The following is a 15,699-nucleotide window of genomic DNA, read 5'->3' as shown; positions in this document are numbered from 1 at the left end:
GACTCAGCTGCAGACACATCTCCCCACAACTTAGCTAAGTACTGTCGTCATACCTGTTTTGTGTACTGGGAAATGGAGGTTAGGTGACAGCAGGCATCTTGCTAGGAAATAGAAAAGCTGGGATGTAAACCTTAGCTCTGAAGCTAAGGCTCCTTTCTAATCACTGCAGTTTTCTGCCTGAGAGTTTATGGTTAAGACACTCAGCAGATGTTGGATGACTACTTAAAACAAAAAGAAAAGACACACAGCAGGCAGACATTGTTGGGCAACTACTTAATGATTCTCCCCTTCTCCCTCAAAGAGGACCTCTACTTTAAGGTGACTCATGATCAAGTTAATGGACTGTTAGTAATTACATTTCCTTTTGCCAGTGACTCTGGTCTAAGGTGTTGTGGCTCCATTTTTCCAACCACAGTAGCCACAAGCTAGGTAGGATTTTTCCCCATCATAAAATTTGGACTAACATTCCCTTACCCTTCTGTCTTGCTTCATATAATGACCCTTGAGGATGTGATGTCCGGAGCTGTGACAACCACCTTGTAGTTAACAGGTGTCAGGCTTGGAGACAAAAGTTCATATGGCTATGATGGCAAAGAGTAAACACAGAGAGCTCCAAACATTGAAAACAGAGATCTACCTGTACAGCTAGTCCTGAAACTACCACACTTAAGCTTTATGCTAAAGATGGAATAAATGACCTCGTGCTCTAAGTCACTATTTGTCAGATGTCGTGTTCTTGGCTGCCAAAGCCATTCCAAACAGATACAGTTTAGGCAGAGCACTGTGTCTCAGTCTCAGCAAAAATAGATGTGAAGGCCATTGAGTTTTCATACAGGAATTTATTAGCATTAAGTAGTTATTCATAAAACAAATTTTTTTTTTAAATCTCAGATGTGGGTTGATCTGAATGACCCACATGATGCCTGTGATAAATATTTACCCCATTGGGTTCCAGATGCCGGGCTTCCTCTGCCGCCATCATGAGCCATCATGAGCGTGAAGGCCATCCGACTTCCAATCGACTTGGCCAGAGGGAGCCTTAGCAGGGTGGAGCGTGGCATTATAGAAATTTAGTTTCTCTCTTGGGTGACTGCTCAAGGACTGAAGGTTATAGTTTCCTGTTTGCCAATCTCTTCCTCAGGGTGTAAAGGTCCTTCTCTGCCTGGCAGGTCCCAAGCCTGCAGCTTCAGGGCTCCACTTCCCTTATGGTTTCTTGAGTCCCGCCTACATTTACTGTTTTTATTTCAATTCAACGGTGTGAAGGAGATCATTGCAGCTGTCTGAATCGTGGTCTAGTCTGCAGAGTTCCTTGGAGTTTAAAATGAGTGCTATCATTAAAGGGAGTCAGAATGCCCTGTCACAAAAGTGAGACAATATGCCTCAGCTCAGAGAAAACCCTTTCCTAGAAATACTGGACTGTTATTTGGATGAGGTAAAAAATTTTAGGAATAGAGGGCATTCCAAAGACGAGAAAGCATACGTTCAATAAAGAGAGAGAAAAAGCTTAAGTGTTTCTGAAAAATTAGAGCTGGGAGAGATCTGAGGTCTCCTTTGTTCTCAGTCACTTCTTCTTCCAACCTCTTTACAGACAAACAATCATGAAGCAGAGAGCTGGCCAAGGACAAGCCAACAGTGTCAGGACTTAGATCTGCAGGCACTAGGTTATTTTTAAATCCATCTCCTTCCCTATTTCCTTAAACGAATCTCCTCGAGAGCAGGATCACCTTTTCTTCATTCTTGAGTTTAGTAGCTTGTGTAACTAATGATCTTCATTCTCAGCTTGTTTCAGACAGGCTGTCTAACTTGCCCGAGAACACACAGCATTCAAGCACAGAACTATATATTTACCCTCAACCGGACTCCGAATTCCTCACTTCATTCAAGAACATTCGTTGAACCAATTAACAAACCCAAACCCGTCGAATCCGTTTCAGCTACAACAGGCCCATTTAGTAGCTCCACCGCTCGAGGTAGCTGGACACTGGACGCCCAGGATCCAGGCAAAGCACTCCCTGGATCGCCATCCGGCTCCAGATCCGAGGCCCCGCCCACTGCCCAGCTGGGCACGCCCCACCATGGGGACCTGGGTCCTTTCTGCGTTTCCCTTGGCTCCAGCCCCTGGGCGGAGGGCCTCTCCCCGCTAGGCGACCTGTGCCCGCTCCCAGACCAACCCTCTCTCTTCCCTCCCCTTTCTCCCTCCCTCACAGTCTAAACTTCTTTTTTCCTCCCTCTCTAAACTTCAGTCATTCTAGTGCCCGCCTCCCCTACCCAGACCACCCAATCAGAAATCAGAATGTCCGTCAAGGCCCGCCCCCAGCCTGCCGGAACCCAATCCACGGCGCGGAGTCCAGAGCTGGGCGAGTCCTTCAGAGAAGGGCTGGTGACGGCAACGCGCCGGGCGCTGCGCTGCGGGAGGGGGCGGGGCCGGGCCGGCGAGGGAGGGGGAGGGGCCGAGCGGGGAGGAGGTTGCGGCGGGTTTGAAAGCGCCAGTTTCCTGGCAGCTGGGGCAGGCGTTGGTCTCGGCGCTCCGGCTCCGCAGCAGCCGCGCTCGAGCGGGCGACTAAGCTCGGTGCGCGCGTCCCGGACGGAGCCTCGGTTCCAGCTGCTCCCTCAGCTCCCGCCCCCTTGCCTCAGCCTTTCCCGCCGCGCGGGCGCCGAGACCCGGCCGTCGGCGCTGACCCCGCCCGGAGACCCCGTCGGCGCCGCCCGCGGGGCGCGCGCTCCCTCCGGCTCTCCTCGGCGGCCCGCGAGAGGGGCGGCTCGCGGCGGCGCGCGGCTAGCGGGCTGAGGCGGGAGGTCGGCGGCGGCGCCCCTCTGGCCGGGCTGTGCGCGGGGCCCGGAGCGGCACCGCGGCCGCCCGCGCGGGGGCTCCCCATGGTGCAGCGGAGGTCGGGATGTCGAAGACGTTGAAGAAGAAGAAGCATTGGCTCAGCAAGGTGCAGGAGTGTGCGGTGTCCTGGGCCGGGCCCCCGGGCGACTTGGGCGCTGAGATCCGCGGCGGCGCGGAGCGCGGCGAGTTCCCTTACCTGGGGCGGCTCCGTGACGAGCCTGGCGGCGGCGGAGGCACCTGCTGCGTGGTCTCGGGCAAGGCGCCCAGTCCTGGCGATGTGCTGTTGGAGGTGAACGGGACGCCCGTCAGTGGGCTCACCAACCGGGACACCCTGGCTGTCATCCGCCACTTCCGCGAGCCAATCCGTCTGAAGACCGTGAAGCCAGGTGTGCTGTCGGCTGGGGGATCCGGCTTGGGGACCCGAGTCCTGGTCCCGACTCCCCGGGGAGGAGGGGGGAGGGGGCGGCGCCGGGGTTTCCCATTTTGCGGCAGGTAAAACTGAGCTCCGGTGAACCGACAGCTAGCTGTGTAGGCTGTCAGGGAATTGCTACTAGGAGTTAGCTGGCTCTCCTAATCCAGCTCAGTCTCCCACGGCAGACAAGAGTTTCTATTTTTTTTTTTCCTAGAGAAGGCCATCCCTTTTTTGCTCCCCCTTTGTGGAAAAGGTCCTATGATGGTATCTTTTCTTTGGAACGTATGTGTCTTATAACGGGGAGAAAAGGCTTTCCTATGGAGACTCAGCGCTGGATCGAGTGCTGAGGTTACCAACGAAAGCTTCAGGGAGGGCTCAGCTGGCCCAGTGCGTCGTGCACGACCGCAGACGTCTGGGAGCTGACAGTCCCACTCTTTGGGTCTAGGTGGCTCAGGTGTCTGAGTACCAATGAGGTACAATGTGCGGTATGAGGCAGTGGAACTGTTGTGTAGTCTGGGTTTGGAAGGAAGATCTAGGTACCCAGCCGAGCAAATGCCTTTGTAAAGCTTTCGAATCTACAGAATTTGTTGAAGCGCTGGGTAAAAAAAGAACCTTTGGTGCCCTGGTGTCTTTGATGCTCGTAAAATGTGCTGCAAAGCACGTTACGCTTATGGCATATTCCCTAGTTGGAAAGCATTGATCAGACTGCGCACAGTCTGGGCTGGTAGTATGTAGTAAGTTTTCTTACGAATTTGTAAGTGAGAACATTGTTGGTCCGTTCGGTATTGGAAGGATGTGGTTCTGGCTTCTGAGATGGTTGTAGACACAGGCATTGTGATTCATCATTGTTACTAGAAATCAAATTGTTTCTGCTGAACATAGATAGGGTACATCTAAGCATATGGGGCTGCCAAATTGTGACCTGGGCTAGATTTTGGTCTTCCCTTTCATTACAAAATGCTAGAAAATTCTAGAGAAATTTTAATATTCTCTCTGCCTCCCCCCTCTCTTTCTCATCCCCCTCTCCCCCCCTCCCTCTTCTTGTCTTCAGTTCACTTTAGGACTGTCTCTTTAGTAGTCCTTGAGCTAATTGCGACTGATGGTTTGATGCAGTATCCATGTGTTTGTTGTGGGTATGTAACATAATCTTACTAGCTTAAATGAAGGCACTTGTCATATAACCTATTCTGTGATACTGTTAAGATTTGTATGTTTGTGGGTTTTTCTTATTGTTAATCTTTAGAACTTTGTCAAACTGTAAACATCCTTTCTCTATGTTTGTGAGAATTGTAAGATTTTTAACACTTAACTTCTAACCGTATTTGAAAGGATGGAGGGAAGACTTTGGGGGCTATAATTTGGCGTGTTGGTTACTGTTTATAACATTCAAAACACTATACAGACATTTATTATCCTAGGTATGGTTAGGCCATTGGTTCTCAATCTGTGGGTCTCGACCCCTTTGGGCGTTGTGTATCAGCTATCTTGCATATCAGATATTTACATTACGATTCATTGCAGTAGCAAAATTACAGTAATGAAGTAGCAATGAAATAATTTTATGTTGGGGGGGGGGTCACTGCAACACGAGGAACTGTATTAAAGGGTCCACAGCATTAGGGAGTTGAGAACCTTTGACTTAGATGAGGTCCCATGAGCCAGAAATAAGGAGAACATGTGCATCATGGCTCTTTTGTTTTGATCAGTGGGGGCATTTCTGAGAGAATAAAGTCATAAAGTTGTGGAGGAAGTTGTTCTATTCCAAATCACTGTGGCTCATTTAAAAGACCAGAGGGATGGCTCCTTAATAAATACCAATCTGTTTTACATGTTACATACCTTTCACATGAAATTGGAGAAAATGCTTCAGGGTTTAAAGGGTTATACAGTAGTATTAGTTAAGAGTATTGACGAAATCTTCCATGCCCCAGAATATAGTCAGCATTTTTGTATTAATAAAATTTTGCCTCCTTGTCATCCAAAGACGCTGTCCTGCTTTAAATATTTAGTGAAAATAAGGGGAATAACTGGTGTCAGTGCTGCACTCCAATTTATTAGAAACAGTTCTGAATGTTGTGCTTGCTTTGTAAAATATGGTCAACATCTATAATTTGTAGTGGGTACCACTATTTTGTGCCATCTGAAATTTAAAACTGTTTTAAGCAAATTGTAATGAAAATATTTGTTAGGTAGTATATTTTATGGCTTTCCTAAATGGCTTTACTTAAAGCATTATTTATAATGAAATACCAAGGGTTTTGTAGGTTGAACATAAGCTTTAAACACTAGAAATGAAGAACCTGAAGATGTGATTTGTAGAACTTTGGAATTAGCTTAAAAATTGCACAAGTATATCTCCAGAGAATCTTGGAGTCTATATAGTTGGGATTCATTTAGAAAATCATGAAAACACAGTGTAAGGTGGTCTAGAAAGAAACTTTCCCTGCCCCCACTCCCATTATTTCTAAACTTTGTGAAATTTTTAATTTCAAACATTATATAGTAGATTTACACTCCTGACCAGTAACTCTTTGTTAAACTGTATTCTTGAGAGTCATTTAGAAGCTAAAGAGTAAAATGTAGCTGTGTCTGTAGGATGTCTGTTAATGAGGAATGGTCTTATACTGTCTTCTGTCAGTTTGTGTCAGAGGAATGAGTTGCTGTAGCACTACTTCTTGACTCTGGCCTTTTCTTCTCTCTGGAGAGGCTCGGGGACTCTGTCAGTGCTGTTATTGCAGGCACATAGAGTATGTCTTTTTTTCTGATTTTCTTACACTTTTGCTTTAGAGTTGTATTTATTTTGTACTTTTTAATGGGCAATTGAAAATTTGGATCCATTTTTCAATTAGAGAATTCAGTTTTGGTTTAATGTTGACATAGTACTTAGCAATCAATACTTTAATGTTTATAGGTAAATCTTTAGTCCCATTTATTGCTTGGCCCAATTAATCACTAGTTTCTTAATTATGATCTGTGGCTTTTGTTTTTGTTTTGTTAGTTATTTAAAAGAAAAGATATCATTTGGATTTGAACTTTTGAACTTTGGACCACTGGTGAAACCTTTTGTGGTATAGTCCTGTCTGTAGCATAAGTGCCTGTGATTCATATCACAGTATATTCTTAAACAAGTTTTATTTGGATTAATGTGACCATTACTTAACTTTATTCTAAAATTCTCTCAACTGTGAATTCGTAGAGTTTTCGAACACATAAATATTTGCTTCTTAGTTCACCTTTAAATATTTCATTAGCCATAAATTACATAGGTTTTCTTTTAGTTAAAGATTAAATATTGCATTATAGTTTAAGTATGTGAAATTATTATGCAACAGTGCTTTGCACTACCTTAACTCTACTACTGTATCTAGAGATGAAAATCACAGAGAACAGTGTGCTTAATGCTGTTATCTGTGTGTTTAATGACTAATTTGAAGCTGAGTTTGTAACATGTTAATTAAATGCAGGTAAAAATGCTCTCCACTGACTCAGGGATTATAGTGTCTAAAGGAATTTTGTTAAAATGAACTCACCTCTAGAAATACATTCCTCTTTAGTGAACAAGCTTTATTATATGCTTTAAAATAAGGAATTTGTATGATTATGCAAATAATAAAAACTCTGCTTTACTCCTCAACTCTTGGATCTTTCTGCTAGTTTTAGTGTAGTGGGCACATTGGAACATCATTGAATTTTGCTTAGGTGGTTTAGTATCCGAAGAAGAGAAGAACCAAGGAAATGAGACTTAATTGCTAGTCTCCTAGATTAGTAATACTACCAAGTATTCAATATATTTTTTAGCCAACAGAAACTAGAGATAAGGTGAGGCAGTCCTTTTGTTAGAGACAATTGCATCATATTTTGATAAATTGTCATTTGAAACATTCTTGCTTTTCCAGATTTTGGTAGCAGGTTCGTGCCCCGCAACCCCCCTCCCCCACCCAGCTCTCTCTCAAGGTCTTAATTTAGTGGTTCAGGATTCCTATGAAAGTAGGGGATATATGCTACAGCAGCAGAGCTGGTTAACATTGTTAGCATCTTTACACCTAAACTCTATATCACTTTGTCAGAGTACTAAATCCAAGCATGGCTCGTGTATTTAATTTGGTTACTTTTGTAGTATATCATTCTGGTTGCTTTATTGATTCTTGTTCCCTGTCTTAGTTATGGTTATCATTGCTGAAACACCATAGCCAAAGCAACTTGGGAAGGATAGGGTTTATTTGACTTACACTTTCATATCACCATTTATCACGAAAGAAGTCAGGACAGGAACTCAAACTGGGCAGGAACCTAGAGGGCTAGAGGCCATGGAGGGGTGCTGCTTACTGGCTTGCTCTTTATGTCATGCAGTCTGCTTTCCTATAGAACCCAGGACCACCAGCCCAAGGGGAGCCTCCCCATCAATCACCAATTATAAAAGTACGCTACTGGTTTGCTTGCAGGCAAATTTCATGGAGCTGTTTTCTCAGTTGACATTCCCTCCTCTCGGATGACTATAGCTTGTGCCAAGTTGACATCAAACTAGCCAGTACATCACCTCATCTTTAGACATAAAAACTAGCCAATACATCACCTTATCTTTTAGACATAATCTTTCTTAGGCCGATGTCTTTTAGAAAGTCTTTAATTTCTTGCTGTCTTGTTATTAAGTGCATATATTTAATATTTGGCCCTTTCAAATTTAAGATCACTTTTTTGTTTTATTCAAGTCATTGCTAAAACTGAATTTCATGAAATATAGCAATAAAACACCATGTTTCTGGAAGTATGTGTTATTTTCCCTCTGATTTGGGGACTACTTTATAAAACCACTTGTTGTGAGTTATTTTAGTCATTCTTAAAAAGTTTGTTTCTAATTTACATAAATTTATGGTAAACCATGTATAATTTTGTTTGAGTATCTGACTTATAAGGTTATTGCCTAGTCTTTGGGTGGATAATGTCATATAGTGTCTTTAGAGTATAATCCCTGAAGTTCTTTTAAAAATTTTGTGGGTACCTAGTGTTTTGTGTTTTGGGGCTCTATTACAGGAAAATAGGCTCTCCCCTTCCTCAGCCTTCTTTCTCCCCCTTCTTCTTTCATTCTCTTCTTTCCTTGGCAGTATTTTTCTTCCTCTGTTTCCCTGGTTAGCTTTGAACTTGTGGTCCTTGCTCCTGCTCGACTCCCAAGTACTGGGATTAAAGTTGTGTTCCAGAACACCCAGTCACTTCCGCTTATATTCTCTATCAAACTCTACTGATTTTAAAGTGAACATTTGGTCCTTTGTGTTTTAACAATAGGTAAGAAGTTGGTTATTAAAAACTACAACTGTGTTACTTTGAATTAACTTTTTCAGAATGTTACCTGAAATGTTGAGCGCATCCTTCAGATACTGCATTGGTAGGAAGAGAGGGTGCTGACCTTACACTGGTGCCGAGGAGGATGAGCTGCTGTGCAGTGTGGAGACTTGTGCTTTGGAGATTTGTTTGTGGTGGAAAAAGGCAAACCACTCACTGCTCTTCTGTCCTGAAAGCCAAATATTATTTTGAAAGTTTTCCATGAACAGCTGCCTCTTTTAATTTATAAAGAAAAAGTGAAAAATCAGTTTCCTGGGCATGCTCTCTCCTCAAACATCTAATAATGAGTGTCCCCACAGCAGCTAGCACTGACCTTGTCAACTCTCAGAAATGCTATCTTTAAGAAGCATGCAGAGTCTGAGAACTGAGTGAATCACTGGTAAAGAATTCTTGTAGGAAAGGTTTTTACTTATTTCATTTTTCCTTACTATTTAAATCCATTCAGATGAGATTTAATATGAATTTTGGTGAAAACTAAACTTATACCTGGCTAAAAACAATAATTTAAATATTAATCTTTATTCACGGGTTTTCTAGTGTCATCCAACAGTTAGGTCTTCAGTAGGTTATTGGCGAATACACATGTACAAATGCGCATCTCCTGCCGAGTGTGACGGCGCACACCCGCAGTCTTAGTACTTGGCTCACATGTAGGCCGGAGCATCAGGACTTCAATGTTAGACTTTGATATGTAGGTAACTCGAGGCCAACCTGGAACGTCTGAGACCTTGTCTCAAAAGGAAAATTTCCCAAAAACCCCTTCCCCTTCCTCCTCACAAATCCCAACAAAACATGAAAAAAACATCTTTGGATTGGGTATGATTTGCTGATAAGAATCAAAACAGACTAATTTTTTAGATTAGTTTATACCTTCCAGAGATGTCTTTTAGCCATATTTGGGAAATTACTACTTCTACTTCAGAAGCTTCGAATGACTATGTTAATTCCAATGTTAATTCCGTGTATTGATTGAGCTACAGAATTTGTTTCAGTAATCCATTCTTCCTTACCTCTGTTAACAAAACTTATTCCATTTCAGTAATTTTGGGGCAGAATATTTTGTCATATTTTATTGCTTTAGCTAGAGAGTCTATTCCAATTTAAATATTCGACTTAGGATGAAATGCATACTAATACCAATTTTAATTTCTTTTAGTGTTAGGTCTAGTGAGAGCTGTTTTATGATGTACTGATGTGAAAATGATATTCAGCTTCCTTTGCTGGCAACCTTATGTTCCTGACCACCGTGCTGCAAATCTAATCTGACTTTTCAGTCTTGAGAACTTGTCATGATACTGGCTGTCCTATCTGATATGGCTTATAAGGACATAAATGCAGTCGTTCTCATCTTCCTTAGGAATTTTCCTTTACACACAAGGAAACTGAGGTTCAGAGAGATGAACACATCGAAGTCTCATGGTGAGGACCATGAACAGGAGCATCATCAGGCCTTCGTTTTATCATTCCTCGGGTAGAATATTATTAGTTCATTATGTCTGAAGAAAGCTGCCTTCCCCTACAGTTTTGAATTGAGTGGGTGTTAAATGTAGTAAAATGTTGGGCAAATACAAAATAAAAGGCTCATTGTTTGATTCTGTTTCTAGAAAGTTTGTAGTAGTACAGTTTAATTTGTCCAACTAAACTGAAGATTATCAATCAAATAGAAAATTAGAGTAAATTATTGTTACATTTATAAGTGAATGGTTTAAGTAGTTATATCGAAAACCTGGGTACTTTTTAGAATGAACTTACTTAGGATGATTGTATACTTGATATTAGTACCTTCCCATATTTCCATCCTCTTATGAAGTTGACTATCCTGGTAGGTAGGTATTAGCACACTTATCCTGAGACTGACAGCTGAGAACATGAACACAGGACTGAGCGTGTTGAAATTAATGGCCTTTTATAAGCATGCACTCTTTTTGAACTATATTTTGCTTAATAAAATTTATCTAATCTAGATAGAAGGCTAACTCATTGTATTCAAACTGACCTCTATTCGGCAGTCTTCAAGTACTCTCCATTAAGATGAATCCTTTCAAGAGGCAGTTCAAAGCAGCCTGTAGTGTTGCTACCTCTTGTTCCTTGTGCTGTTAGGTTTTCTATTTTCTTAAAGGTTGTCATCAACTGGAGAGAACTATGTCAGTACCCTGACTTCATAGATAAAGAAGTTGAATCTTAAGCAGTGACAGAGTGTGGACTAGATCCCAGCTTATCACATTCCTTTCATTGTTTTGGTTTTTGATATAATAATTTACATAGAAATTTGATGAAAACTTGAGATTCTTCAAGGAGTTTTTATTCTTTTAGAATTAAGTATTATGTGTTAGAACAGTTTGTTGAGACTTCATTCATCAATGTGGTTAGACATAGTGCTAACCCAGAAGTTGGAGCACATGAAATAATTTAAATTATTATATGTCATAACTTTTCAGGGCGTTTTAACCTGACATATTGCTGTAGCTTATGGTTAAAATATAAACTATCATAACATTTTTAGCCGATATAACAGTTGAGTATCCAAGTAGGCTCTTTTTCTTAGTTGTTTAAGCATTGAGAAACTATTTCTCGTATTAAAGTGATTGTTATAACACTTTTAGTCAGATTCCTTCTAGTTGCTGCTGTGTTAGGTAGACTCCTGACGTTGTCTCTGGCCTGTTTGGCCACACTTAGACATTTGCTTTTGAGTAAACAGGGCAAACAGTAAGGGAAAGTAAGTTGTCTGGCTGGGAACTTTTAGGGAGCGTGTGAGGTGAGGTCAGGGGTATTTTAGGCATAAGCTTGCTTATCTAGATGGATGTTGATACAACTGAAAGGAAAGATTGTGCAGTCCTGGCACATGGCTCAGACCACGGAGGGCTGACTGTGTTTAAGAACAGAGAATACCTGTGTGAGGCAAACCTGGAGGTAAGAAGGTAGCAGTTCTAGGAAGACTGTTCATCAGATAAGGACAATGGGATGATGGGAGCTTGCTTGCTGTCTGCATGTGAGAGGAAATCTTCCTACAGCAAGCACGTCACACTGTTCTGTAGTGCCTGTCAGGGACCAGGGCCGAGAACAGAAAGAATATAGGGAGTTAGTCACATGAAAGGACAGAGGGTTGAATTTTAAGCTGGTCCTCTGAGAATGACTTCCCGAATACCTTGCAACCCACTATGAGAGCTCCCACTTCTGCCAGTCAGGTAAATGGCCAATGGGAAGTTGCCTATGAAAGCTGTGGTAAGAAAACACCAAGGACTCACACACCTGTTACTGTTGCCATCTTCTCTACTTGGAGTGGAATATAACATCTAGTTTTGCTGTGACTGAGTGTTTGTGTATAGAGGTGATTGTTGTTAATAGCAGAACTCTGAGAAGGGCCTACCTACCACATACTCCCTCTGTCAACGTCAGAATCATTCTCGAGTTCTCTTAAAGATTCATCTTAAAGATGGCTTTCTGTTGATGGGATTATACGGAATTGTGAATTTCTGTGTTACTAACTTTTATGAAACAGTTTAGAATTTTGTTATTCATGGTTATGTGCTTTCTCCTGAAAAAGGACTTTAATTTGGGTTGAGATTTTCTGGGATAAGAGTAAAGGTAAAGATGCTGGAGAAATGAGGGAGAAGTCTGTTCCTGTAAATAATTTCCAGAGAGAGGCATTGTGGCTTTTCAGCTCTAGTCCTAGTACGTTATAATTTTGGAGATCACATCAAATCTGGCGCCTTCAGGGTAGTTTGGCCATAGACCTCATTTTAAACTAGAATAAGATCAAATTCTTAAGAGATACTGATTACTTTTTTAAAGTTTGATCATTATGAAGTGACTATACCTAGTCTTTTTTGTTTTTGATTTTTTGGTGTTTTGTTTCCTGTACACATGTACAAGCTTTATAATTTGGAGAGTTGGAGAGTGCTGGGTGTCGTAGAACATTGTTGTATTTTCAGCCTATGCCTTTAGGAATTCTTAGTGTGCAAACCATAGATCTGTGTCTGCAGCTTACAGCCTGAACCTCCCTGCTGTCTTTGATCAGCTGCCTGATCCCTCTGCTCATCTCTCCAGCTTTGCTTTCTCTTTACTCACATTGTTTCTCCCACGCTTCTCTGCTTTCCAGAGAGAAAACTGACTTTGTACAGATCTCACAGGTCTATTGAAGTGCTCCTTAACATTATGAATTGTCAATCTCTGCGGTCAGGTGGAAACCTCAGGTGGTGGTGTCTTCTTTTGTTGGTCTTGGCTTAGATATGCATACATAAAAACATATACATTTATATTTTATTTTTGGATTTGAAAATATTCTAGAAGCTGAGTTTCAAGGCACTATTTCACATTTATTTGGTACCTTTGTTTTAGTGGATCATACTAGACTATTTCACAAATCCTTCCTTTTAAAAAGTCACTTTTAGCAGAGAGGTGGTGGTGCACTTGTTTAATTCCACCATTTGGGATGCAGAAGCAGGCAGATCTCTGTGAGTTCGAGGCCAGCCTGATCTTTAGATCAAGTCTCAGGACAGCTAGGGCTACACAGAGAAACCCTGCATTGAAAAAAACCAAAAGAGCCCCACCCCCCAAAAGGTTACCTTTAAAAAGGAGAAGGTGGTTGGAAATGGGTCTTAGAAATGAATCTCTAAGGATGGGTCCTTACTGAGTGAAAATTGTCAGCTCTGCCTATTAGTCCAGTTTTAAAATGTTACAGAGTATCTGAACATTTCATTAGCACTGTTTCTGTGGCATTTGTTTCTACTAGGTGGTCAGGGAGGGCTATCCTGAGAAGGGGACATATAAGCCATAAGTTGAAATAACTAGAAGGAACTTTACTGTGTAAACGTTTCTAGCAGAGGGAATTAGGAAACCTCGGAGAGGCATAAGATCTTACATACTAAAGGAACAGAACGACCAGTATGGCAGGCACCTAGGAAATGAGGTAAAGGCTTGGAGAAGATTGATAAAAGAGACAGTCTGTGGAGGTCTGTAAGCCAGTTAGTGGCATGGAGTTTTCTCTTTTCTCGTTCTCCTTTTTCTTTTCTTTTCTTTTTTTTTTCGGAGCTGGGGACCGAACCCAGGGCCTTGAGCTTGCTAGGCAAGCACTCTACCACTGAGCTAAATCCCCAACCCCGAGTTTTCTCTTTTCTTCTTTTTCCTTCTCTTTCCTCATGTTCTTCCTCCCATACGTCCCTCCTGCCTTCTTTTTCACCATGCTTCTATTTTTCTTTAGTGCTGGTCAGTAAGTGCTTTACCATAGCATAGAGCCAAGACTACAGACTGGATTTTGTTTATTCTTAAAGTTACTGAAATACAGAGTTGGAAAATGATGTCAGAACATATTTCAAAAAGCCACTGAGATTTCAAAGTAGGGCAAGAAGGGAAGAAAGACCCTTTTGGTAGCAGAACATTAAGGATGGATTGGATTTTTATTAAGAGTAGTGGCAATGAAATGAAGTTGTGGATAGATCCGAAGTATGTTTTGAAAGAGGAAATAACAGGACTCCATGACAAGTTGGTAAGGGAAGGAGAGGTTTTAGTCAGGATGGTGTTTAGGTTTTTGCTCTGAGCAACTAAGTGGCTGGAATTACGTTATTTATCCATTATTAATTTTATTTTTTTAAGCATTTCAAGGTAAATTGCCATCATTAGTGTTGGAGTGGGCCAGTTCAAAGCCCTGGATGTGGGCCTGAGAGGTATCTGAGGTGATCAGCCTGTCATCTCTCTTGTTGTCATGTCCTCAGGGCTGGCTCACCAGCAGCCCCCACTCCCAGGGCCAGCTCTACCCTGCTGTCCAGGCAAGGTGCAGCGCCTGCTCTCCTGAGTGCTGCAGCTGGTGTGGGACATGGCCAGTTCTTCTATGCACATGACCCTGGGGCCAGCTCTCCTGCCTGCTTAGATGGCTGGGGATGAAGGGGGGGAGGAGGGCGACATCGCCCAGCAGACAAAAGGCAGAGCTGGCTCTTCAACACTCTTGACCTTGGGCTGGCTCACTCGCACCCCACACCCAGCTTTCCTGTGATGCCAGGGGAAGTGTAGGGCCTGCTCTCTCTCTCAAGTGCTGCAGCAGGTGAGGGCAGGGTCACCTCTCCTGCTCACATGACATCTGGGATAACTCTCCTGCCTGCCATTGTTGGCAAGGCGGGAGAGTTAGGGAGGACCTCTCTTCTTTGCCCTTGTCATTGCATGGCGGACAAGTGACAGGGCCAGCTCTCCAAAGCTCACACCCTCAGGGCTAGCTCACCCAAATCCCTGCCATTATGGTCACCCTACTATGCTGGGTAGGGTCTGTTCTCCTGAGTGGATCAGGAGATGAGGGGCAGGACCAGTTCTCCTGCTCTCATGACCCTCTTGGGGCCAAAGCCTGCCACTGGTGGCTAAGGAAAGAGGGCGGGGGTGGGGGCTAGATCTCTCCTGCTCTTACCACCAAATAGTAGACCAGAGGCAGGACCAGACTCTCACACACTCGCCCTCAGGGCTGGCTCACCTGCAACCCTCACATCTGGGGCCAGCTCTACTGTGCTGCTCAGGGGAAATCTGGGCATGCTCTGAGTGCTAAAGTAGGTGTGGGCAGGGCCAGGTCAGAACACTGAGCATAGACAGAGCCTCTCTCTTCTCTGCCACCTACTGACACACATGTGACACAGCAGCCACCCCTGCAATGCTTCTAGGATCAGGGTTTAAAATCTTTTTAAAAAATATAACAAATATAAAATAAATTGCTTTAGGTTAATTAAAGCATAGTACTTGTACTTGGAAAACAAAGTCTGATAAGGAATAGGATGGAATAGATCTAAGATGCCAACAAACTGAATATGTACGTAGTTGTATAAAGGATAAAAGTATCATATGTGATTTTTTTGACACCCCTGATTCTTTCATATGAAATATTCTTTAAGTCTTTATAGTTAACTCCTGGGAGCTTATAGTTTGGTCAGAATTAGATATTAGATGTAGTGTAGTCAGAAACAAGTATGGTCTCAGAGATGGTGGCATCATTTGCACTAAGGAGAACTAAATCTTAGGGTAGAGTTAAGGTAAGTGCCATTTAGTACCTCTTAATTTATTCCCATTTATCTCATAATTTTTCTTATTATTCTCTGTGCACTGACTCCAGAATGCCTACTCTTCCCTGTCTTTGATAGGCAATTGT

General features: G+C 42.7%; 1 protein-coding gene and 1 pseudogene across 2 annotated transcripts in view; one reads left to right on the top strand and one right to left on the bottom strand.

Moving 5' to 3' along the window:
• Nucleotides 1-2,488: 2,488 nt before the first annotated feature.
• The window catches only part of Magi3 (membrane associated guanylate kinase, WW and PDZ domain containing 3), a 197,971-nt gene continuing 184,760 nt past the window's right edge, over nucleotides 2,489-15,699 (top strand). The window contains exon 1 of one of the 2 annotated variants that reach the window (XM_087616098.1): nucleotides 2,489-3,216. In XM_087616098.1, the coding sequence (XP_087472224.1) occupies nucleotides 2,895-3,216 (322 nt within the window). In that variant the 5' untranslated portion in view covers nucleotides 2,489-2,894. 2 annotated transcript variants of the gene reach the window in all.
• On the bottom strand, nucleotides 15,084-15,224 carry LOC120101331 (small nucleolar RNA SNORA17; annotated as a pseudogene).

The sequence above is a fragment of the Rattus norvegicus genome, chromosome 2 (assembly GCF_021556685.1).
Source record: "Rattus norvegicus strain SHRSP/BbbUtx chromosome 2, alternate assembly SHRSP_T2T, whole genome shotgun sequence".
Classification (NCBI taxonomy): domain Eukaryota; kingdom Metazoa; phylum Chordata; class Mammalia; order Rodentia; family Muridae; genus Rattus; species Rattus norvegicus.
The sequence above is the reverse complement of the archived record's forward strand: the minus strand, read 5'-3'. Positions and strand labels throughout refer to the sequence as shown.